The 24,272-nt window shown below is 38.7% G+C and overlaps 1 protein-coding gene across 1 annotated transcript in view; it reads right to left on the bottom strand.

Moving 5' to 3' along the window:
- Positions 1-7,820: 7,820 nt before the first annotated feature.
- Positions 7,821-24,272, bottom strand: part of LOC149074199 (saccharopine dehydrogenase-like oxidoreductase) — a 106,228-nt gene continuing 89,776 nt past the window's right edge. The window contains exon 12 of the mRNA XM_089246875.1: positions 7,821-8,158. Within this exon, the coding sequence (XP_089103001.1) occupies positions 8,062-8,158 (97 nt within the window). The 3' untranslated portion in view covers positions 7,821-8,061. The remainder of the gene's footprint in view (positions 8,159-24,272) is intronic.

Here is a 24,272-nt window from a genome sequence, read left to right as displayed (position 1 = left end):
GTGAAGAAAACCGTGCGAGACAGCCACGTATTGGCATACAATGGATAGTACATGCGTATCAATGCGCAATACAGAAAAAAGACGTAAAAAAATTTGGAATTAAACTTTAATTCTTTGAAAATATGGAAAAAACATGAAAAGATGATTTAGGGCAACAATTTGGTTACATGTAAACGATAAAAAAAAGTACTGTTTAGACATGATGCATGAGTTTTAATAGGGCGTGTGGTCTCCTAGAACAGCTAAGACTGCTGCACACCTGTTTGCCATGGATGCGATGAGGTTATCGATCAGACTTTGGGGAATACTGTTCCACTCCTCAAGAAGTGCAATCTGCAAGTCTCGGACAGTAACAGGCGGCCTTGGTCGCGCAGCAATGCGTCGTCCGAGCATGTCCCAAACATGCTCGATTGGATTCATGTCAGGAGAGCACGCTGGCCATTCCATACGCTGTATTGTTTCAGCTTCAAGCATGTTCTCCACCAGACGAGCTCTATGCGGTCGGGCATTATCATCCTGGAAAACAAAGGAATCTCCAATGGCTCCAGCGTAAGGGATAACATGAGGTCGCAGTATCTCGTCTGCATACCTTCGGGCCGTCAAAGTGCCATTCCGAATGATATGCAGGTCCGTACGTCCGCCTATGCTGATTCCACCCCATACCATCCAACCAGCTCGTCTGTATTGTGACCTTTCATGAACGAATGCGGGGTTATTTCGAGTGCCCCTGTCCCTCCATACCAGAACACGTCGGGTGTCACACTCCAGACTGAATCGGGACTCGTCTGTAAACAGCACTTGGCTCCAATTATGTTGCTCCCAATCTCGATATTCAGCAGCCCATCTTCTTCGGGCCGCACGGTGGCGTGGGGTCAACGGAATGCAGACCATTGGCCTACGTGCATAGAGCCCTCCCTCATGAAGCCGATTACGTACTGTTTGGCTGGACACCCTTCGTCCTGTTGCCAAGAGCAACCGTCTTTGCAGCTGCGTAGCATTCTCTGTTCTGTTTCGACGGGCTGTTAACCGTATATACCGGTCATCAGTTGCTGTAGTGGCGCGTGGCCGACCTTACCCTGGTCGACGTCTAACATTTCCTGTTTCTTGGAATCGATTCCACAGCCTTGCAACAACACTTCTGGCGACTCCAACAGCGTCCGCGACTCAAACGTCGTGTTTGCCCGGATTCCAGTCTGCCTATAACACGCCATGCCATGGATTCCGGTAAATCACGTTGTTGAGACATCCTCAAGTCATCTTGTCTCAAAAAAAAATACTGCGCAATCGAATTTCACAGTTACGGCAGTAAAACAGACGTTTCTGCAACATCCCGATTTCTGCCCTTATCTCCTTTTTCTGGTTTTTGACGTCATGAACTTTGATTTGCATATGAAGTTTTCTTCTTCCGTTTCCTGCTAGGCTTTAAATTATGAATAATTCATTTTATGTTACTTATCGGTATACATCTTTGCGTAATTTTGTTAAAACCATGTGCTCCCCTAATTGTTTTGAGCAGTGTACTACCTGTTGGAGCTCGGTTAGAGGTTATACGACGGCGTGCTTCGATATATCAGATGTTATTGAGAACCTTCTCTGGATCTTTTTTCTTCATTCCATTTCGGACACTTTCTGTCAAATGCGGGGAGGTCACCACCGCAATTGACGCACTTGAATGGCGAATTAGTGCAGCTGTCCGAAATGTGGTCATTCTCACCGCACTTTGCGCAGGTGGGTTGACTACGGCACGCCATTCGTGAGTGGGCACCGAGGCCCGCCTGCTTCCTCCTAGTTGCGGCCCTGTAAATAAATCCTCGACCTTCTCTCTCTCGATAGTTAGTCCACTGTACTTTAGTGGAATAAAACACGCTCTTCTTGGAAAGAATCGTTTCGCGGCAAGGAGGAACAAAAATTTTTTGGCGTCCTTTTCGAAATTCAGGGCATACTGAAGCAAAATTCGCTATTTGGCGCAGAAAAATACGAAAATACACTATTGGAGCAGCATGGCGCAAGATGTTAATTTTGGTGCAGTGCGGCTCAATGTTCCCACCCCTGCATTTTGAATAGCTTTTAATGTGAATGCAACGAGGGCTGCTTGCATTACCCACTATGTACAGCCTACTAATGGTAATGTCGCCTGCGGCGCAATTTGTAACGAAAATTTTGTGGTTTCTGTATCAGGTTCTTAGTTTTTTTAATAAACATACCACTGGTTTCATGCTTCTATCTGTCACCGTTTCCGAGTTATTTATTTTCAAAGTTAGGGGTCCTTCGTGTAACACCCTGTAATTTAATAATGAGAAATGCAACAAGTATTACACGAAACACAAGAATATTTTTCTCTAACATTTTGTCTATTCCAACATTCTTCTCAAGATCACCGCAATGTGTGTCCATTCTCAAGAAGCATATGGAAGTCAGCATTCCACTCCATCTTCTACAAGGTGGAACTTCAACATACAGACTATAAACAGAGTTCATGAAAATTTGCAACCTTTAGAAAACTGCCTTACTGAAATTCAGCCAAGATCAAATGCAGATCAAACCATTGCAGAAGCAACAGGAATTTTAAAATACCTGAATGATGATAATTTCAAGTTTTGGTTAGAGCTTTTTCATCATATTATGCCTCATGTTGAAATAATATACAACCAAATGCAATCTTTAGAAATTAATGTGTTTAATAAAAAATAATTTAGAAATTAATTTGTTAATGAATATATAACAAATTTCAAAACTGCTATTTTAGAATTGAGAAACTCAAAGTACTGTGAAAATCCTTTAAAGACACTCATGGCAGAAGGTAAGGAAGTGTGTGACTGTATATGTGTTTATATAATGGACAGATATTCCTCCACTAAACACTTAGTAGCTGCAATTAAATTGTTCAACAAGAAATGCTTCACTAAAGTGTTTTAAGAATAAACATCCCACAGAAGAGATAGTACTGACCACTGAAGCATATCCCATAATTGACAAATAAAAGCTTGAAACTGAACTAAAAGCAGGGTTGGTAAAAAAACCGTTTTTGAAAAAACCAAAAAACCGGGGTTTTTTTGGTTTAAATAGCATTAACATAAAAAAAAATGAAATTTCTAATAATTAAAATAAAATGTTTTTCAATGTAATTAACACTATTTCCATATCAATTAATCAATAAATATTTCTTAAATTTCAACAAAGACCAACTTTTGAAATTTAATTATTTTTTGCGTAACTCAAAGACTGACTTTGTGTTTGAAAATTCTTAATGTCATTATTAACCATATAATATAAAGATGTTTTCTCCAGTTATTTTCAGTATGCTTAATTAGAAAGCTATTTTGCTAGAAATTATATTAAAAATTAGGTGAATATAATAATATATTTAATGAAGCATAAATAATGCAGATTAATTAGCAATGATTTACAATATATACAGGCTGATTATAACTAAATAAAAATACTGATTTCAAAACACTGTAAAAAAACAAACCATTGTCAGAATGACTTGAAAATTTACATGAATATTCCCGAAGCAATGGAATTTTATACGGCAAAGGGGAAAAATATACTTAAAAATGAAAATTTAATGACACTGTACTCATCCAACACATGGGAAATTTGCTCACAGAATGGACAAGATAGCCCGTCAGGGGAAAATGATAACTTAATTAGCATTGCACGATTTCAGTTCATGGAAACATCCCAAAATGAAGTAATTGAACAAATAACTACAATTTACTCAAGAAATGTTAAATATGTTGTCCACCGTGTTCTGGCTATGAAGTGAAAGCACAAAAATGCTTGTTCAACAACAGATCAAGAGTATGCCATGGTCATGTTGTGCATATACTTGCAATTTACCTTTATTAAACCAAATGTGCCCCCACGTTAATATCCTTGAGGAACTTCTAACATATAGGGGAAACGCTGGAGCTTGCAATTCACCAAAGTTTGTAATCCGACCACTGCTCATAACATTTTTAGGTACCCCCCACAGCCAGAAGTTGCAGCAAGGGTTAGGGTTAGGTGAACTGGCTGCCAGCCAGGTGTCATGTCATCCTGTTATTGTCAAAATCGTTCTTCAGCAGCTGCTTTGCTAGAATTACTATGTGCATCTTGATAAAAGTTGTTTTATCCACACACTGATGCTGTTGAAGTGCCAAAATGATGTGGTTGCACAAAATAGATTATACTGCTGGCCAAGTACAGCATCATCTACTTGCACGTTTTGCACTTTTTTCTTTTGCCAAAGAAATTTTCATTGCTTCAGGAGTATCCACACACACTCATGCAAATTTTCAAATTATTCTGATCAGTACTTATTGTATAGTTTTGGAAACAAAACTTTAATTATAATCACCCTGATATAGCTGATTATTTTTCATAAATCTGTTACTACTATATAGTAGAACCTTAACTGGGCTTAACCATGAAATTGCAAAAAAAAACTATTGAATATTAAGACTGGGTGATATACAGTATGAGATGTGCTACTTCTTATGGGAAAGAAAATGAAAATGTCTGTGAGGTAATGTAACTACTAGCGTGTACACTGGTCTTTGTCCTTTAGGGACAGCTGGTGTCTTTATTGGAGTATTAGACCACCTGTCCCTAGTATGATGGTGTCACTGGTGTTGCTGCTTTTTTGTGAAGGAAAAAAGCAAAGCAAAAAAAACACCCCCGTGAGATAATACATCACTACATTTGGATGTGATGCAATCCTTATTAATGAATTTGCTAAAGACAGAGCATCAGAATTTAGACAAGGGTTCGAAAATGTAGTAAGAATGAGACTGACGATTTTGGCTTCTATATATAACTTTAAATAACTAAGATACTTCACACGAAAAAAAAAAATATATATATATATATAATATAATATAAACTGAAGAGCCAAAAAAACTGGTACAGGCATGCGTATGCAAATAAAGAGATATGTAACCAATCAGAGTACGGCGCTGCGGTCGGCAGTGCCTATATAACACAACAAGTGTCTGGCATAGTTGTTAGATCGGTTACTACTGCTACAATGGCAGGTTATCGAGATTTAAGTGAGTTTGAACGTGGTGTTATAGTCGGCATGCGAGAGATGGGACATAGCATCTCTGAGGTAGCGATGAAGTCTGGATTTTCACGTACGATCATTTCATGAGTGTACCGTGAATATCGGGAATCCGGTAAAAAATTAAATCTACGACATCGCTGCGGCCGGAAAAAGATCATGCAAGAACGGGACCAACGACGACTGACGAGAATCATTAAACGTGACAGACGTGCAACCCTTCCGCAAATTGCTGCAGATTTCAGTGCTGGACCATCAACAAGTGTCAGCGTGCAAACCATTCAACGAAACATCATCGATATGGGCTTTCTGAGCCGAAGGCCCACTTGTGTACCCTTGATGACTGCACGACACAAAGCTTTACGCCTCGCCCCAACAACACCGACATTGGACTGTTGAGGACTGGAAACACGCTGCCTGGTCTGACGAGTCTCTGTTGCTTCGAGCTGATGGACGTGTACGGGTATGGAGACAACCTCATGCATCCATGGACCCTACATATCAACAGGGGACGGTTCAAGCTGGTGGAGGCTCTGTGATGGTGTGGGGTGTGTGCAGTTGGTGTGATATGGGACCCCTATACGTCTAGATATGACTCTGACAGGTGACAGGTACGTAAGCATCATGTCTGATCACCTGCACCCATTCGTGTCCATTGTGCATTCCGACGGACTTGGACAATTTCAGCAGAACAATGCGACACCCCACACGTCCAAAATTGCTACAAAGTGGCTCCAGGAACACTCTTCTGACTTTAGACACTTCCGCTGGCCACCAAAATCCCCAGACATGAACATTATTGAACATATCTGGGATGCCTTGCAACGTGCTGTTCAGAAGAGATCTCCACCCCCTCTTACTCCTACGGATTTATGAACAGCCCTGTAGGATTCATGGTGTCAATTACCTCCATCACTACTTCAGACATTAGTCGAGTCCATGCCACGTCGAGTTGTGGCACTTCTGCGTGCTCGCGGGGGCCCCTACACGATATTAAGCAGGTGTACCAGTTTTTTTGGCGCTTCAGTGTATATATATATATATATATATATATATATATATTCAGGCCCCTTTTATGAGACTTTTTGGGAAAAACCACTTATATCATCTAAAGATATAACATCTGAATGTACCCCAAGAATATAAAATATAGTAAGAATGAAAAATTTTGGCTAGTAATAAACCAGTGATATTTTTCAAGGAAAAAAATTATATTCAGGCCACTTTTATTTGATTTTTTAAAACCCACTTGATTTAAACCAAACAACCCTGACTAAAAGTATTGTATTGTAGGTCTGATATTCATGAATATTACAAATTAATTGAGCTGCTGAAATTTAACTTGGAAATTAATCTAGATGATGTTTTTAATGAAATTACAAAACTGATAAAAATCCTCTAGACAGTTCCCATGACTACATTAGAGGCAGAACGCTTTTCAACATTGAAAATAATAAAAACTTTTCTAAGAAGCACTATGAATTCGGAAAGTCTAAATGAGTTTGCAGTGCTTTCAATGGAGAAAAATTTCTTCAGTTGTCATCCAAAGATCAAGGAGAAAATTATTGATCTTTTCGCGCAAATAAAAACAAGAAGAATGGATTTCATTTTTAAATGAATAGATCAAGCTTGAACTGTAACAATTTAGGTTAAAGTAAATAAAAATGTTTCATTTTGTTCTTTTAGGATTTTATCAAGTTTCAGAATAAATTTTCTTTTTATACATTGTTTGTTTCTTTTTACACAATTTTAAAACAAAGGCTAAAAATTTTCTGGAGAAGCATCCCCACTAATTTTAGCTATGAGCCGCCACTGGTAATTATAATTCAAAATATAAAACACTTTAATCTACATAAAAGTGTTTTTTTTGTACAAGTACTGTGGAAACCAAGGAAACAACAAATTCCACAAACAACAAGTACACACATACTCAAACGTGTGCAATGACCAAACATTTGAATTACAAGATGTGCAGCTAACAAACATTTGAAAGATTTTGCATACAAAAGCACATGGGAATTTCAAATTCTTTTCGCATGAGTGGGCTGGTGACTGGCACATTCCAGGAACTAATAAACATACAAACGTAAAGACAGCAGCATCCACATCTTGAAAATTTGAAATTCTAGTTTTTTTTTATGGGATCCTTAACTCCTCCTTCTAACCAGATCATCGCCCCCCCCCCCACTCTGTCTCAATCAAGAGATATAAGCAAGTGGTTGAAGAAGATCTGGATCATGCTGGAAAAGGATCCTATAATTGCCGTTTGAATTTGAAATTCCAACTTGGTCCGATTTTTTAAAAATGTTGAAAAGTAGATGGAAATATGCCATATTTTGATGCCAGATTGTTTTTAATTACTCCAATATGACATTCAGAAATGATTTTAAGTTCTTTAATGGAAAATTTTTTACTTTTATTGCCACTCATTTTGAAACAGAATAAATATGAAACATTCCTAACGCAACACATCACTGGCTTACCACAGATTCTATTTCTTTCTCATGCACCATATTGGTTAAAATTTCTCTTCACAAGCCACAGAAGAACAACCCTTCTTCCCCAACAGTGCAGCAAGTTAATTCTCTGAAACTGATTTTACAGCATCATTTTTGGAATGTTCTGCACTCATTTGTTGATTTTCAGAAAATTATTTTTGAATTTGTTATAACAAATTTTTTATTTCAAAATATCGGAATTCACAATACATTGTTCCTACGTAAACTTATTTAAAGAGTAAAAAAGTTTTTGTTACAAGATAGTTTGCAGATAAAAATTGTTGACAAATTCTCAAAAATAATTTTATCGCAAAATAAGTAATAAGTGGAATGTATTACAAAATATACAACTTGGAATTTAAATTATATATAAAAATCGTAAATTGTAAATCCTAAAAAATATTGATATATAAGCTCAAATTTATATACTGTATAGTTAAATCAAATCCAAATAAAGAGGTGCAGCTTTTTTCCTTACAGTATACGATTACATAGACAAATGATCCTAACATCGTTATCTTAATATTCCGTAAACTGAAATGTTACTCCACGTTTTTCAAGTCTGTCTTGTAGTTTTGTGTTCCCAAATGCAGCTCCTGGAGTGAGAACACCACCACTGAAAGAAAAATGTTAAACCAAAGATTAAATTTGCCAGAAAGTTAATGCTTTCACTTTAGTTGTTATATAGTATAACTACAGTGGGTCCTGTTTATAAAACATTTTTAAAAAACCACCATGAAAAACATAAGTGAAAAACTTTCAATGGGAAATCTTGATGAGTAAGAGTTGAGGACGCAAAAATAAGTCACACTAAGTAAGAAAATGTTATAAATGGAAACGTTATAAGCAGGGTTGTCAAATTTGCTCCCCGAGTAGATACCCATTTCCCCCGGGATGGGTTTTTTTGGGAATATTGTTTGTTTTCGAATAATATGTGTTGTTTTCAGGTTAAAATTTTAGTTTGAGGTTAGTTTATGTATTCCAAAAATTGCTGCATAGTGCAGTGTTTAGAATACGTATATTTTGAAATATTTTTAAATGATTTTTTTTAGGAACAAAAATGTGATAATAAATAATTTCTTGGAGAATCACACACACTTTTTATAATTCTTCTATCTTTTTTTATGTAAGCATTTAGGTATGAGATTCGCATATTCAAATATGGTGCAAGAAACTGCAAACAGAAAATTGTAACCATAGACCTTAGTTTAACAAATATACCTGATATGTAATATGTGATAAGCATATCCACAAAAATTATTGCGTATTTATAATACAATAATTTTTCACACACATACATTCTTGTATAAATGAATTGAAGCCTCTGTGAAGAAGTAAACCAATGTATGTAAACTGAATTTTCATTCAAAAAATATTTACATAAATTTTTTATAAGTTTTATATGGGTGCATCAGACTTTCATAACTGAAATATCAAGAGACAAAAATAACATTAGCTCATAACGAAAAGAAAATAACTGTGGGATTCTGGAATTGAACATTGGTAACAAACACCTTCAAGTGAAACAGAATAAAAAGTATAGGTTTTCTCCAAAAATAAGACATAACCAGAAAATAAGCCTTAGCTTGATTTTTCACGATGCTCATAATATAAGCCTGACCCCAAAAATTAGTCTGTTTAAATCATCAGCCAGATGAAGGCATTCTGCAAGTCTGTTGCTGTACATGGCAAGTTTTCTTGTATAAAGTGATATTAATGTACAATAATGTTATTGACATTTGTGTTTAATGATAATTCAAGTTATTCTGTAGTTTTAAGTTCCCAAAAATGGCTAATTTTGACAAGTGGAAAACACTTCCAGAGTAATGAATCCTCTCAGAATGACTATTATCTCCTCTTAACCAGATCATTTTTTAATATTATTATTGCTCTTTGAAAAATACTTCAGAATTTAATTTAATGAAGCAGTGATATTCTTCAACAGTGAGGAATGAAAAAAAAAGAGAAGCACGAGACTTTAGCACCTATAAGTTTGGGTTTGATTAAAAAAACCTTATGATTCTGGTTACATATCTAAAGGTTTTATTTTTGACAGATCAGGACACTTTTGAATACATTTTCTGCGGGGTTTGAAAAATTTGGAGAAAAAAAATTCATTCCCCATCCTGATTTCTCAGAATTTTCATTATCCAAATTCATTTATTGTACCACAATCTTCTTGCTACAGTTCTGTATACAATTCAAGGTTCCGATATAATTACACAGAAGTGGGTGTGTTTGTGTGTGAACAATTATTCCCTTATAGTATGGTCAACTTTGGATGGTTAATTGGATAGGGTGTAGGTGGAACTCAACAGGCAGCCACCTCTTCGTGGTAAGTGGTCTGGGCCATTTTGTTCTTACAAAGCAGGCAAAGAGCTGCACAATTAAACTTGAAAAAATTTGGTAATTCCCGTTTGCACTAAAAATATATATTTAGGCATAATGTAAGATGTACACATAAAGAATGTACATACATGTTTAAATTAGATATTTTGTGGATAATTTGATATTTTTGTGCAAAAAGGAAATTCAATTTTCCCCATTTTGCCAAAAAAACTCGGGTTTTTCCCTCCAAAAACACGGATATTTAAAAAAAAAACCCGCTTGGGCTGGATTTTTTTTTATAAAAAACCCTAGGTTTTTACAACCCTGGTTATAAGTGGGATCCACTATATATACAGTCTAACATCGATATAACAAAGTCCAATTTAATGATATTGTTCCAGACAATTTCCACAAGACTTCAAGATTGCAAAACAAGAAGCGGTTCGACGGACAAACACAGATTTATACACAGAACAACAATTTACACATATTTATACACAGAACAACAATTACACATATTTATTCACAGAACAACAATTTACACATATTTATTCACAGAACAACAATTTACACATATTTACAAGCTAATCACCTATTTTAACTACAGACCTAACAGATCATTATCCAATTTCATGTAATCTGAAATTTTTATCGACTAATCCCAGTACTGATAATACTGACAAGAAACACTTCAAAAAAACTGATTTGACTGGTATTTCAGATTATCTACAACATTATAATTTTGTTTTTACAAGTAAAGGTCCAGGATTTGCTTTTGATGAAATGATCTTTAAACTTGAAACCATAGTTAACAATCACACAGTATACCCTCAAATCAACTAAAAAGCAACATAAACTATGGATTACCCCAGAATTAGTTGATCTGACTAAGATAAAACAAAAACTTTTTTTAAAATCTAAAAAATACCCATTTGATATCTTAATTCAAAATGCTTACAAAAACGTTACAAATTATCTCAAGAATCAAATTAAAGAAATGAAAAAAAAATATTATTCAACTCAATTTTCAAACTGTGCTACCCCATCCGAACATTGGTAATTGATAAACACAATACTTGAAACTGATAAAAAAAATCATATACTGCCTTGCGAGAGTAATTTACAATTGCTAACAAATACTTTTAATTACAACTTTATAAATATTTCACAACAAAATCATGAACATGATGATAGTTTTGAGCAATTCATTACTCACAGTGATAAATCCATTTTTCTAGCTCCTACTGACAGTATTCAAATCCATAGAATAACAAAATCACTCAAAGACAATGCCTCTTGTTACAATACTACAGTATAACTACAAAAATTCTCAAAAGTCTTCCTGAATGTGTGTTTCAACTACTGGCAAAACTAATTAATAATTGCATTGAAAGAGGAGAATTTCCTGAATCACTTAAATCAGCTATTGTTATTCCTATTTTTAAAAGCAGTGACCAAAATAACATTAGCAACTACAGGCCTATCTCGAAATGAATTGAAACACTAATTAAAGACAGAATTTATTCTTTTTTAAATAACAATAAATTCTTTTCTAATAATCAGCATGGTTTTCTCCCTAACAGAAACACAGAATCTGCACTTTTAAACTTTTCTGAATACGTCTACAGGAATATTGATCAATTCAGAAATACAATAGGCATTTTTCTTGAGATAAGAAAAGAATTTGACAGTGTAAATCATAAAATATTGTTATCAAAACTGTATTCCTATGGAATAAGGGGCAATGCATTCGATCTTCTCAAATCTTATCTTACTAACAGAACTCAAAAAGTCAAATGCAATAATTATTTAAGTAATGCCATGGAGATAATCAGAGGAGTCCCACAAGGATCTAATTTAGGACCATTATTATTTATAATTTTTATCAATGATCTCTGTAATTTGAATATCAAAGGCAAAATCATCACATTTGCTGAGGATACAGTAATACTTTATTCAGAAGATCGCCTCCCAACACTTATTAACAATATAAATACTGACCTAATAATAGTTCGCAATTGGTTCATTGCTAACGATCTCCTAATCAATGTCTCCAAAAGTAAATTTATCAACTTTTCATTACAAAATATTCCACCTATTGCCTATGACATAATTTTGCATGAACCAATTTGTACTATCAATAATTCATGTAACTGTCAACGTCTAGAGCAAATATCCACCATAAAATACCTTGGTATTCATATTGATCAAAATTTAAAATGGCTCTCGCATTGTAATTATTTAAAAGCAAAACTCTGTTTCATTATTTACAAATTGTACAATCTGAAACCATATGTAAACAAATCTTTTTTGTTGGCGTATTATAATTCAATGTTCCAATCGCACTTACTTTATGGTCTGCCACTCTGGGGTAGTGATTATCTTACCACTATTGCTCCCTTAATTTCCTTACAAAAAAAAGCTATTAGAATTTTGATGGGAAATTTCATCACTCCTTCAAATGAACTTTTTCTACACCTAAATATCCTACCCTTAAGGCATTTATATTTTTTTAGATCCATACTTATAATCAAGAAAAAAACAGTTCGCTTTACCTTTGAATTCGTCACGAACATCCAATAGACATAATTTCATATACTCTCTGCCTTTAGTTCATAAAAATATTCTCAAAAAACATTTTAGCTTTCTCATTCCTAAATTTTACAATAGCCTTCCAAATGAACTTTTACAGCCATCCACATTTTCGATTTTCAAAAAACTTCTTAAACAATACTTATTTCAAATAGTCAATATTGAAAACTACTTTTGATTTCATCCTCAAATTTGCACTCCCTTTTTTGCTACAGATTGACTTTCCGCTCCAATTGGTTAATTTCTCATTTAAAATTCCCTTGTTGTCAACTCTGCTGTCGTCAAATCATATTATATAAACTCATGTTGATTTATTTATCGATTTTTTTAATATAAGTAATAATGCACCCCCTGCCCGTTGCATCATTATATTGTATTTTATATGTAACTTATGTATTATATGTGTGTGTGTTTATTTTGATTTATTCATTTTTTCTTTTTTTTCTCCTTCAAAATTACTAAACACTAATTATATTTTATATTGTCAATTGTTAGTGTTTATAAATTAACTTCATTGAAACAACCAGTATGGGACCTAGGTGTCTCCTTGGTGGTTTTCATTAATCAAATGTAATACTTTTAGTAACCTTATATTAATTAATAAATTGATTTGATTTGTTTCAAAAAAAAAAAAAAATCAGAGAGTGAACAACTTTCTCGCAAAGTTCAATCACAACTGACTTTTCATAGTGTCTCTCTCTCTCTTGTTCTCCAATTCTCTCTCTAGTATCGCTTTTTATAAGCTCAGAAAAATTTCTCGAGAGTTCTTGCAGTTCCTGGAAAATGGGGCCACTGTCTGGAATGTTCTCAGCCAATCGCACTTCTTTGCGATAAACAGAAACCAGTATCAACTGCCGTTGCCAGTAGAAGATTGTGATATTTTTTAGGGCTCTACAAAAAGAGAATTGTAACATTTCCATTTAGGCCCTGCCGGAAATGGTCCTTTTCTAGTAATTTTTATATTTTTATTACCTTTACATTGATTCTGAGATCGAACAGCGAGATAATGTGCCGCCGATCAACCGCCATGTTTATGATCTTTTGGGCTGCCAGATGACAAATATTATAGTTCTACAATATTATTTTAAGTTCATGTGAATATGCAAACTTATTTGTCAAAGTGTTCTAGCACCATCTGAAGTTCCTGCACAGTCCTTTCCAGCGCTTCGGGTTCCAGAGACAGACGAGGTCCCCTTTTTTTAAGTCATGAGACGTGGCCCTCACATTGTAGCCATTCTTCATCTTTTTTGAGCCTATGTTGATCCTGGGTCTGGTGATTTGATGCATGTCCTTGAGGCACCCCTGGAGTCCCTGGATGTATTCCTCCAGTGGAAGAGTAGCATCTATCGGTCGCCGAAGCATCAGATCACCTGGCTGGCAAAGGTCCTGTCTCATGAGCAATGGTGAGTTTCCGCTGCTCTCGTGGGTGTTCCTCAGTAACAGTAGCAGGATGTTCGGGGTGATTCTTTCCAATGGCGCTTCGACTTTGTGGCGGTGAAGGCAGTCCCGGGGGAGCCTCGGATGTCCTGTGCAGACGTTGCAATTCTTGCACCACTCTTTCATGTCGGTCCTGAACTTGTCCCAGTAGAATCGTTCACAGACCTTCTGGAGTGTCTTGATTATACTGAAATGTCCACTGGTGGGGTTTCCGTGCAACTCTTTCAAAACCTTTTTCACACGGGCTCTTGGTAGGATGAGTTGTTATCTGAACATTTTCTGACCTCTGACTCCCATTTGCAGTACAGTATGGCATCTCTCATCTCAAGAGAGTCCCATAGTATCTTTTGGTCATCGAACTGGAAGAGGGAACGTCCTGCCATGTTGGTTTATTCGCGGTGGATTCCTTCAAGTCCATGATCGGTCTTATGTCGGGATCTTCTAACTGGGCCTTCCTGGTGCTCTCGTCACTCAAAAAGATCGTCACTTGAGATGCTATCCGTCTCACTATAGGGTTCACTGGTCCGCACTTCTCGTCTGCCTTCAGGAAATGGTGACAACTCTGTGGACCCAGTCCTCTTGTCGGGGCGTTGGCATTTCCATGCGTTCTTTCTTTACGAGGCTGGATTGTTCTTTTCATGCCATCTGACTCTCATGAGAGAACAGTTCCGGTCCTGCCGTTGGTCTTGTCTGCATCGGCGATGCACTCTTTTTCTGCTTCTGGTATGTCCATCACTTTCCTTGGAGGTACCTCGTTGCGACCACATCCCAGTAGGGCGATACATTCTTTCGCACGTGCCACTGATCATTCCTCATGTCCAAGGAAAATCTGTGTTTCTTCAAGAAGTTCACTCCAATGATGCATGGATTAGGCTTGTAGGGTCTGCCCCAAAGACGGTGTGGTGGTAGGTGACCATGGCAAACCTCAGTGAGACTTTCAATTTTCCTTGCACAGTCATTTTCTGTCCTGTGACTGTCTGCAGCGTCAGCGATGGTGGTACGTAGAGAAATCGTTGATGGAATTTCCGAGCCAGGTCCATCCCGACGATGCTCACGTTGGCTCTGGTGTCAATGACCATCCTGCACAGCAGTCCATCAATCTTGCCTCTTACGTGGAGTGCGCGGTCTCCTCCGTGCAGCTGTGACACTCTGCATGGCGCATCTTCTGCACCGGTAGCTGCGACTGAGCATGTGCTCCGTAGGTGGCCTTTTTTTGTGGCATTTCCAGCTTCCCAACAACTTGTCTCTCTGGGTCCCACGATCATTCTTGGCACTCTCCGGAAGATCTTTCAGCTCTCCAATGATGTCCGCCGCAGAGTCCTCCGCAACAGCACCGTTGACCATTCGTCTGTCTTTCCTCGAAGCTTGATGGACTGCTTAGAATTTCATAGTGTAGACAAGAGCACTTCTGACATCTTTGTACTTGCCCAGACACAGCGGATGCTGGATGTCGGGGACCTTGACGAAATCAACGAGGGCTTGTAGGGTCAATCTGTCCCTGATGTCCGGCGGACAATCGGGATATGCCAGCTGCGAGAGTTTTTCGATGTCCATGGCCAGTTCTTGTAATGTCTCTCCCGCTTTCTGGTGGTCGAGTGGTTATAATGCCGGACTCGTGATGCGAGGATCCGGGTTCGAACCCCACAGTGGTGGTCGGCTGAAGTTGGTTTTCTGTGGTTCCCAACTTCAAGGCGCAAATGCGAGCCGATCTCCCCGTTAAAAAGTCTCGCCACAGAGAGTGTAACGTTCTTGATCGTTACCTCCCGGTTCTTTAATATTTTTTCCCCCAGTAAACATTGAGTGGATGACAACAATGGAATAGACAAAGTTTAGATAGAACTATAACATTTATTCAATTATATTGTTAAACCATTAATCAGCGTAATCACTATTATCACAGGCCCTTTTATATGTTAAACTATTAATTAACGTTTTATCACAATTATCACAGTTAGTCTTTTCTCTCACTGTCACAATGAAACAAAAATATGAATCGATCTCACCGCCGTTGTCCAGGTTTTCACGTCTTATCACATCGTCCGGTAGATACTCCCAGGTGTCTGCCACACAGCCAAAGACTCGTCGTCACCAGCTTCAGACGACTTTGGTGTAAACACACGTTGAGATGAAAGCTCAGCCACTGCACATGGAACTGGAGATGAAAGTCCACGGGTGGCCGGTCTGGCCACTAACCGATCACTGGATCACGACGACATTGAAACCTTACGTGCGATGAGACGAGATAAGTGCCAAGGCACACTTCTACTATTGTAACTTCATCGTTACTTATGAGACGATCTGGCTCACACCATGACAGGGCGTGACGCCTTACTGATTAAGTCGGTCGTTAGTCGTAGGTGAGGAAGTAGGTAGGTAGAGAGAGGGAGTCAGCACATCTCTAGCTGGCTTTTATATAGTAGCATTCCCACAATGCCTTACTGAAGAACCAATCACAACATAGAAGGTGCGGTATTAGCTTGTATCTGATTTACATAACTTCATGAGAAAAGGAAATACTGTAAACATTATAATATTAAATCTGGCATCCAAACATATCAAATTGGAGATCTGGCCAGGATCCACAACTTTTAGGCCTATTGCACATTGTAAAAACTCATGACATTATAAACCGTGAGATGGTCCTAGGAACCACCGACGGCATGGAGGTAAAATATATTACATTTTTATATAACACTTTGCTGAACATTTATATTATATTGCACTAATATATTACACAATTAAAATAGAGTTTGACGATGACGACTCGACGTGGCCTCCACCGACGAACCACGGGAACCCCCAGAGGGAAAGAGAAGGTAACCAGACGAGCTATTGGGATCTCTGACATAGATGTAAAGCGGAATTTATATGGGACGTTGGTAGCCCGACCTCTGGCCCCGTTCTCGCCCGACGGCTAGGAGACCCCACCTCCGGACCGTCAGACTAAGCGAACTAACTGACCCGAACCGGATTGTCAGCGGAAGCCTCGGGTGGTTTCCGGTAACCAACGAACCCTGGGGCCTAAACAAGATTAATTGAACAACAGGATTGTAAGAAATCCCAGGTCGTCATGTTACAAGAGCAACAGTCCTACAACGATAAATCATTCAACCAAAACACTTCACTCATAGTTAGTAAAACTGGGGGCAGATGACAGCACTACACATAACAAGCATTACACAGAAACAAACTTTACGTCAGGTTGCACTACACGTACACGCACATTCCCGCATGTACCGATTCGTTGGGGGGGGGGTGCATGTGTGGTGTAGCAGTAGTAGGTAGGGGGTCGGGGATCCATGATGTTCTTAAGTCAGCCACCTCGTTGGGCAATTTGCCTGTTGTGGCGTTGTATTTGTATTTGTATTTCTGGCATACTGTAACAATGATCGTTACTTCCCGGATTCTTTAACATTTTTTCCCCCCAGTAACCACTAAGTGGATGACAACAATGAAATAGACAAGATTTTGATTAAACTATAAACATTTATTCAATTATATATTAAACTATTAATGTAACGATTTATCAACAATTATCACAGTTAGGCCTTTCTCTCAATATTACAACGAAACAATGAAAGGGATCGGTCTCACCACCATGTCCAGGTTTTCATGTGTTAGTTCACATCGTCCGATAAACACTCCCAGGTGTCTACCTCACAGCCAAAGACTCCCTGGCACCAGCTTCAGACGGATTTGGTGTCTTCAAACACACGTTGAGATCACAGGTCAGCCGCTGCGCATGGAACTGGAGGCGAACGTCCACTGGTAGCCGGTCTGGCCACTAAATAATCCACTGGATCACGACGACGTTGAAACCTCACATGAAGTCAAGCGATGAGACAGGCTAGGTGCCAAGCCACACTTCTATAATTTTAGTTCATTGTATTTGAGAGACGATCTAGCTCACACCTCAACAGGGCGTGACGCCTTAGTGATTAAGACAAGTCTGAAGTAGTAGAATCGGTCGTAAGTCGTAGTGAAGCACATCTCTAGCTGGTTTTTATATAGCAGCATTCCCATAATGCTCTACGATAGAACCAATCACAAGATTGCAGGTGCGGCATTAGCTTGTATCTAATTTACATAATTTCATGAGAGAAAAGGAAATATTGTAAAAATTATAATATTGAATCTGGCAACCAAACATAACAAGATGACGACCGATCGGCGGACACACAATCCTGCCGGTCGATCCCGGAGACAAATAGAATAAAGGACGATTTCCGTGGGGGCCCAATCGGTAACGTTACATACCACATGACATCTGTTCAAGCAGGTGGCGGCGGAATAACGGTCTGCGGAGCATTTTCCTGGTATACTCTCTGTCCCGTATTCTCATTGGAAGCATCCATCAATGCCAGAGCCTACCTCCATATTGTTGCTGATTACGTGTACCCATTTATGGCCATAATTTTAAATAAAGATGATAATGCCTATTTTCCAGCAGGACAATGCACCCTTCCATGGGGCAGAAATTAACTAATTAACTCAGATTGGTTTGGGGAACATGATTCAGAGTTTCAATTGCTTTAATATAGTTCCCTTAGATACCCGATTTCAATCCAATTCAGCATTTGTGGGACGAGGTTGAAAGGTCTGTTAAAAGCCCTGAAACACCATCTTCTGATCTGAGGGAACTTGGGAACAGAGTGCGTAGAGATTTTTGGGGTTTTCGAGCGCTGTTGTCTTCCTGGAGGAAGATTACCAACGTTCGAGATGTTTTTCATCGCCGAAAGTTGCCCTTGCGGGTGATTCTGTGGGTGGGAACGAATCAGGTAGGAACGAATATTAGTGCGTCTCTGTTAGACTACTGAGATTTTTACTATTATCCGCTAGGGAGTGGGGTTCAGATGTGGCAGTGATTCCAGTGCTGCCAAGGGGTATAGGAGTAGGATCCACCAATTCAATTTAGGCCTGAAGGAGATTTGCTCCTCACTTGGGGTCACGTTCTTGGAGCTTCCCGCATTTACGGATAGGTGGCTTTGTTGGGATGGGATCCATCTAAATAGGGAGGGGGGGGGGTCTGGGAGGTTTACGATAGGCTTAAGTCAGGTTTTTTACTCCCAGACCACATAGTCAGGAATGCGTGTTAATGATAATTACAACAGTACTGACAGGGAATTACCTACCCTTGCCCTTGCGGGTGATTCTGTGGGTGGGAACAAATCAGGTAGGAGCGAATATTAGTCAGTCTCTGTCAGAATACCGGGATTTACTATTATCCGCTCGGGAGGGGGGTTCAGATGTGGCAGTGATTCCAGTGCTGCCAAGGGGTAGTAGGGGATATAGGAGTAGGATCCACCAATTCAATATAGGCCTGAAGGACATTTGCTCCTCACTTGGGGTCACGTTCTTGGAGCTTCCTGCATTTACCGATAGGTGGCTTGTTCGGATGGGATCCATCTAAATAAGAGAGGGGTCTGGGAGGTTTACGATAGTCTTAGGTCAGGTTTTTTACTCCCAGACCACGTAGTCAGGAATGCGGGTTAGTTAATGATAATCACAACAGTACTGACTTGAAATTACCCACCTCTGACTTGGATGGCTTCTTGATTGACACTAAATCACAGGGCAAATTAAAATGTATGCTAATTAATGCCAGGAGCTTGGGTAATAAGAAAGATTTTTTAGAAACTATGATAGCTGTGGAGGGCCTGGATTTTATAGCTATTACAGAATCTTGGGCAAAAGATGGGAATGAATCTTTCTTACCCATCTCAGGATACGATACTTTTTTGAGAAATAGATCTGATAGGAAAGGGGGTGGAGTGTTGATATACGTCAAATCCTGTTTGAAGGCTAGAGAGTGTAATGTGCAGAGAAGTGATATTGAAACCATATGGGTTGAACTTGAGAGCAAAAGACGTCATAAGCTTATTGTTGGGGTTTGTTACAATCCACCGAATAGGGATCAAAACTACATTGCCAAAATGCATGATGAAATTTCCTACATGTGTAAGCGAAAGAGGGTTCTCATACTAAGGGATTTCAATTACCCAGGTATTGATTGGGAGAACCTTTCATCTGGAAATCAGTATGAAAGAGACTTTCTTAAGTTGGTGCTCAAAAATTTTTTGTATCAGCATGTATCAGAAGCCACTAGGGGTACTGCTATTTTGGATTTAGTTCTTACTAGTTCTGAGGATCTAGTTGAACATGTTTCGGTGGGGGAAGAGTTTTCTTCCAGTGATCATCGTATCGTCAGATTTCACTGTAACTTTTCCTCGGGTAAGGTTGATAACAAAAGACTGGTTCCTTGTTTTCGGAGAACTAACTTTGATGTTTTGAGAAGAAGGTTAGCGGAAGTTTTCAAAGACCGGTTGGAATCAGTAGGGGTGGTAAGTCAATGGGAAGAATTTAGTATGAAGCTGTCCTCTGCTTTGCACGACGTCATACCCTTTGTTCGAAAAAAGCGTGTTTGTACATCACACCCTCTATGGTTCACGGATAGCGTGCGGAACCTTTATCTTGAAAAGAAAACAGCATTCAGAGAGTATAAAAGTGGACGTGGTGACCTATCATTGTTTACTGATAAAAGAAGACTGTTGAAGAAAGCGATAAGGGATAGTAAAAAGGAAGTTGAATCTAGGTTGGCAGATAACATTGGCTCTGACCCAAAATCATTTTTTCGATACGTCAATAATGGATGTAAGGGGACAGTTGGCCCACTCGCGATAGGAGGCTCTAAGGTAGAGAGCAATGTAGGCATGTGTAGTGCTTTCAATGACTTTTTCGCATCGGTTTTTAATGGAGATAATGATATTCGATATACGGGTGTTGCATGGGGTAATAAAACCCTCAACGATATTCAAGTAGAAGACGTGGAGGTCCTAAATCTTCTAAGAAATGTATGTGCAAGCAAAGCACCAGGACCAGATGATATCTATCCCAGGGTTCTCAGGGAAGGTGCTAATGAATTGTTGGGGCCAGTCGCACAGATATACAGGAGTAGTGTTGCTGAGAGTATCGTCCCGAGAGATTGGAAACTGGCTAACGTTGTTCCGATATTTAAGAAGGGTAGTAAAGAAGTGGTGTCTAATTATCGTCCAGTGAGTTTGACGAGCTCCCTCTCGAAAATTTTGGAAATTATCATCAAAAGGCAGTTTGTGAATTGGATAGACAAGAATAATGTATTGTCGGATAACAAGCATGGGTTCAGGAAGGGGAAGTCACGTGTAACTAACCTCCTTTGCTTCTATGATTACGTGACTAAGGCTTTGGGTAAGAGCAAAAATGTCGACGTTGTTTACCTTGATTTCCAGAAGGCATTTGATCGGGTCCAACATGGCAAACTCTTGAAGTGTTTACACGAGATTGGAATAGGGGGCAACTTGCTGAATTGGATAGAATCATGGTTAAGAGATAGGTCGCAACGAGTTATGGTGAACGGGGAATTCTCTGGTTGGACAGACGTCACAAGTGGAGTTCCTCAGGGAAGTGTCCTTGGCCCCATACTTTTTTCACTTTTTATCGACAAACTCGATCAGGGTATCAATGGAATTACTAGCAAATTCGCAGATGATGTGAAGCTAATGGGGGTAATCGGGAATGAAAGCGATAGGGAGTTGCTCCAGACCAACTTAAACAAGATTGCAGCATGGGCAAATGAATGGAGCATGACGTTTAGCGTAGATAAGTGCATGGTCGCTCATTTTGGTTCGAACAACCCACGGTTCTCTAACGAGTTGAATGGTGTCACTATCCCGGATGCAACTAGAGTCACAGATTTGGGAATTCTCATTGACGAGCGACTTAGGTTTTCTGAACATTGTTCAGCGGTTGTCAAAAAAGCGAATAGAATGCTTGGTCTCATTTTCAAAAAGGTCTCTTCGCGTTCTCCTAAAGTCATTCTTCCGCTTTTTCGAGGCTTAGTTCGTCCTGGACTGGAGTATGCTGTAAGGTTTTGGAGACCATACCTACAGAGGGACATAGACTTGATTGAAGGGGTGCAGAGAAGAGCTATGCGTGTCCTTATTGGCACACAGGGGCTTGAGTTATGAAGAGAGACTTCATTTTTTGAATATGTTTACATTGGATGAACGCAGGTGTCGAGGAGATATGATCGAAGTGCTCAAAATTTTCAATGGGATGGATAGGATGGACCATGAACTTTTAGTACACCGCCAATCAACTGCTTTTACAAGGGGACACCAGTATCGATTGGTGAGGGGCAATGCAAGGTACTGGTGTCGCAGGGAATTTTTCTCTAATAGGGTTGTTAATAAATGGAATAGCTTACCCCCGGAGGTAGTAAATTGTAACACAATTGACATGTTTAAAAAGAAATACGATAAACATGTTGGGGTAAATCGAGAAGCTATCCATTCTTAGAATAAGACAACCGTAAGTATTCTTTATGGGCATTGTATAATATTTTATCATGTGTATATATTGTTTGTAATTTGTGTTAATTGCATTTTTAATGGGGTTGCTGTATTTTTGAAACATATGACAACCATATTTTTATGGGCATCTTTTTATCAGCCACCTCGTTGGGCATTTTGCCTGTTGTGGCGTTGTATTTGTATTTGTATACCTCTGACTTGGATGGCTTCTTGATTGACACTAAATCACAGGGCAAATTAAAATGTGTGCTAATTAATGCCAGGAGCTTGGGTAATAAGAAAGATTTTTTAGAAACTATGATAGCTGTGGAGGGCCTGGATTTTATAGCTATTACAGAATCTTGGGCAAAAGATGGGAATGAATCTTTCTGACCCATCTCAGGATACGATTTTTTTTTGAGAAATAGATCTGATAGAAAAGGCGGTGGAGTGCTGATATAAGTGAAATCATGTTTGAAGGCTAGAGAGTGTAATGTGCAGAGAAGTGATATTGAAACTATATGGGTTGAGCTTGAAAACAAAAGACATCATAAACTTATTGTTGGGGTTTGTTGCAACCCACCGAATAGGGGTCCAAACTACATCGCCAAACTTCATGATGAAATTTCATACATGTGTAAGCGTAAGAGGGTTGTAATACTTGGGGATTTCAATTACCCGGGTATAGATTGGGAGAATCTTTCAGCTGGAGATCAATATGAAAGGGACTTTCTTAAGTTGGTGGTCGATAATTTTTTGTATCAGCATGTATCAGAAGCCACTAGGGGTACCACTATTTTGGATTTGGTTCTTACTAGTTCTGAGAATCTTGTTGGGGGACGAGTTTTCTTCCAGTGATCATCGTGTCATCAGTTTTCACTGTAACTTTTCTTTGGGTAAGGTTGATACAAAAGACTGGTTCCATGTTCTCAGATAACTAACTCATGTTTTGAGAGGAATGTTAGCAAAAATTTTCAGAGACCAGTTGGAATCAGTCGGGGTGGTAAGTTAATGGGAAGAATTTGGTAAGAAGCTGTCCTCTGTTTTGCACGTCATACCCTTTGTTCGAAAAAAGCGTGTTTGTACATCGCACCCTCTATGGTTCACAGATAGCGTGCGTAACCTTTATTTTGAAAAAAAAATAGCATTCAGTGAGCGTAAAAGTGGACGAGGTGACATATAATTGTTTAATGATAAAAGAAGAGTGCTGAAGAAAGCGATAAGGGTAGTAAAAAGGAAGTTGAATCTAGGTGTTGGCAAATAACATTGGCTCTCACCCAAAATCATTTTTTAGATATGTCAATAATGGATGTAAGGAGACAGTTGGCCCCCTGTCGATAAGAGTTTCTAGGTTAGAGAGCAATGTAGGCATGTGTAATGCTTTCAATGACTTTTTCATGTCGGTTTTTAAAGGAGATAATGATATTCAATATACGGGTGGTAATGGGGTAATAAAACCCTCAACGATATTCAAGTGGAAGACGTGGAGGCCCTAAATCTTCTAAAAAATATTTGTGCAAACAAAGCACCAGAAGATATTTATCCCAGGGTCCTCAGGGAATGTGCTAATGAATTGTTGGGGCCAGTCGAACAGATATACAGGAGCAGTGTTTCTGAGGGTATCGTCCCAAGGGATTAGAAACTCGCTAATATTGTTCCAATATTTAAGAAGGGTAGTACAGAAGCTGTGTCTAATTATCGTCCAGTGAGTTTGACAAGCTCCCTCTTGAAAATTTTGGAAATCATTACCAAAAGGCAGTTTGTGAAGTGGATAGACGAGAATAATGTATTGTCGGATAATCAGCATGGGTTCAGGAAGGGGAAAGTCATGTGTGACTAACCTCCTTTGCTTCTATGATCACGTGACAAAGGCTTTGGGTGAGGGCAAAAATGTACATGTTGTTTATCTTGATATCCAGAAGGCATTCGATCGGGTCTAACATGGCAAACTCTTGAAGCCTTTACATGAGATTAGGATTGGGTGCAACTTGCTGAATTGGATAGAATCCTGGTTAAGAGATAGGTCGCAACGAGTTATGGTGAACG

Source organism: Pholcus phalangioides, unplaced genomic scaffold (genome assembly GCF_987345545.1).
Source record: "Pholcus phalangioides strain wild (caught in Gottingen) unplaced genomic scaffold, Ppha-v1.0 ptg000017l_1, whole genome shotgun sequence".
Classification (NCBI taxonomy): Eukaryota; Metazoa; Arthropoda; class Arachnida; order Araneae; family Pholcidae; genus Pholcus; species Pholcus phalangioides.
The sequence above is the reverse complement of the archived record's forward strand: the minus strand, read 5'-3'. Positions and strand labels throughout refer to the sequence as shown.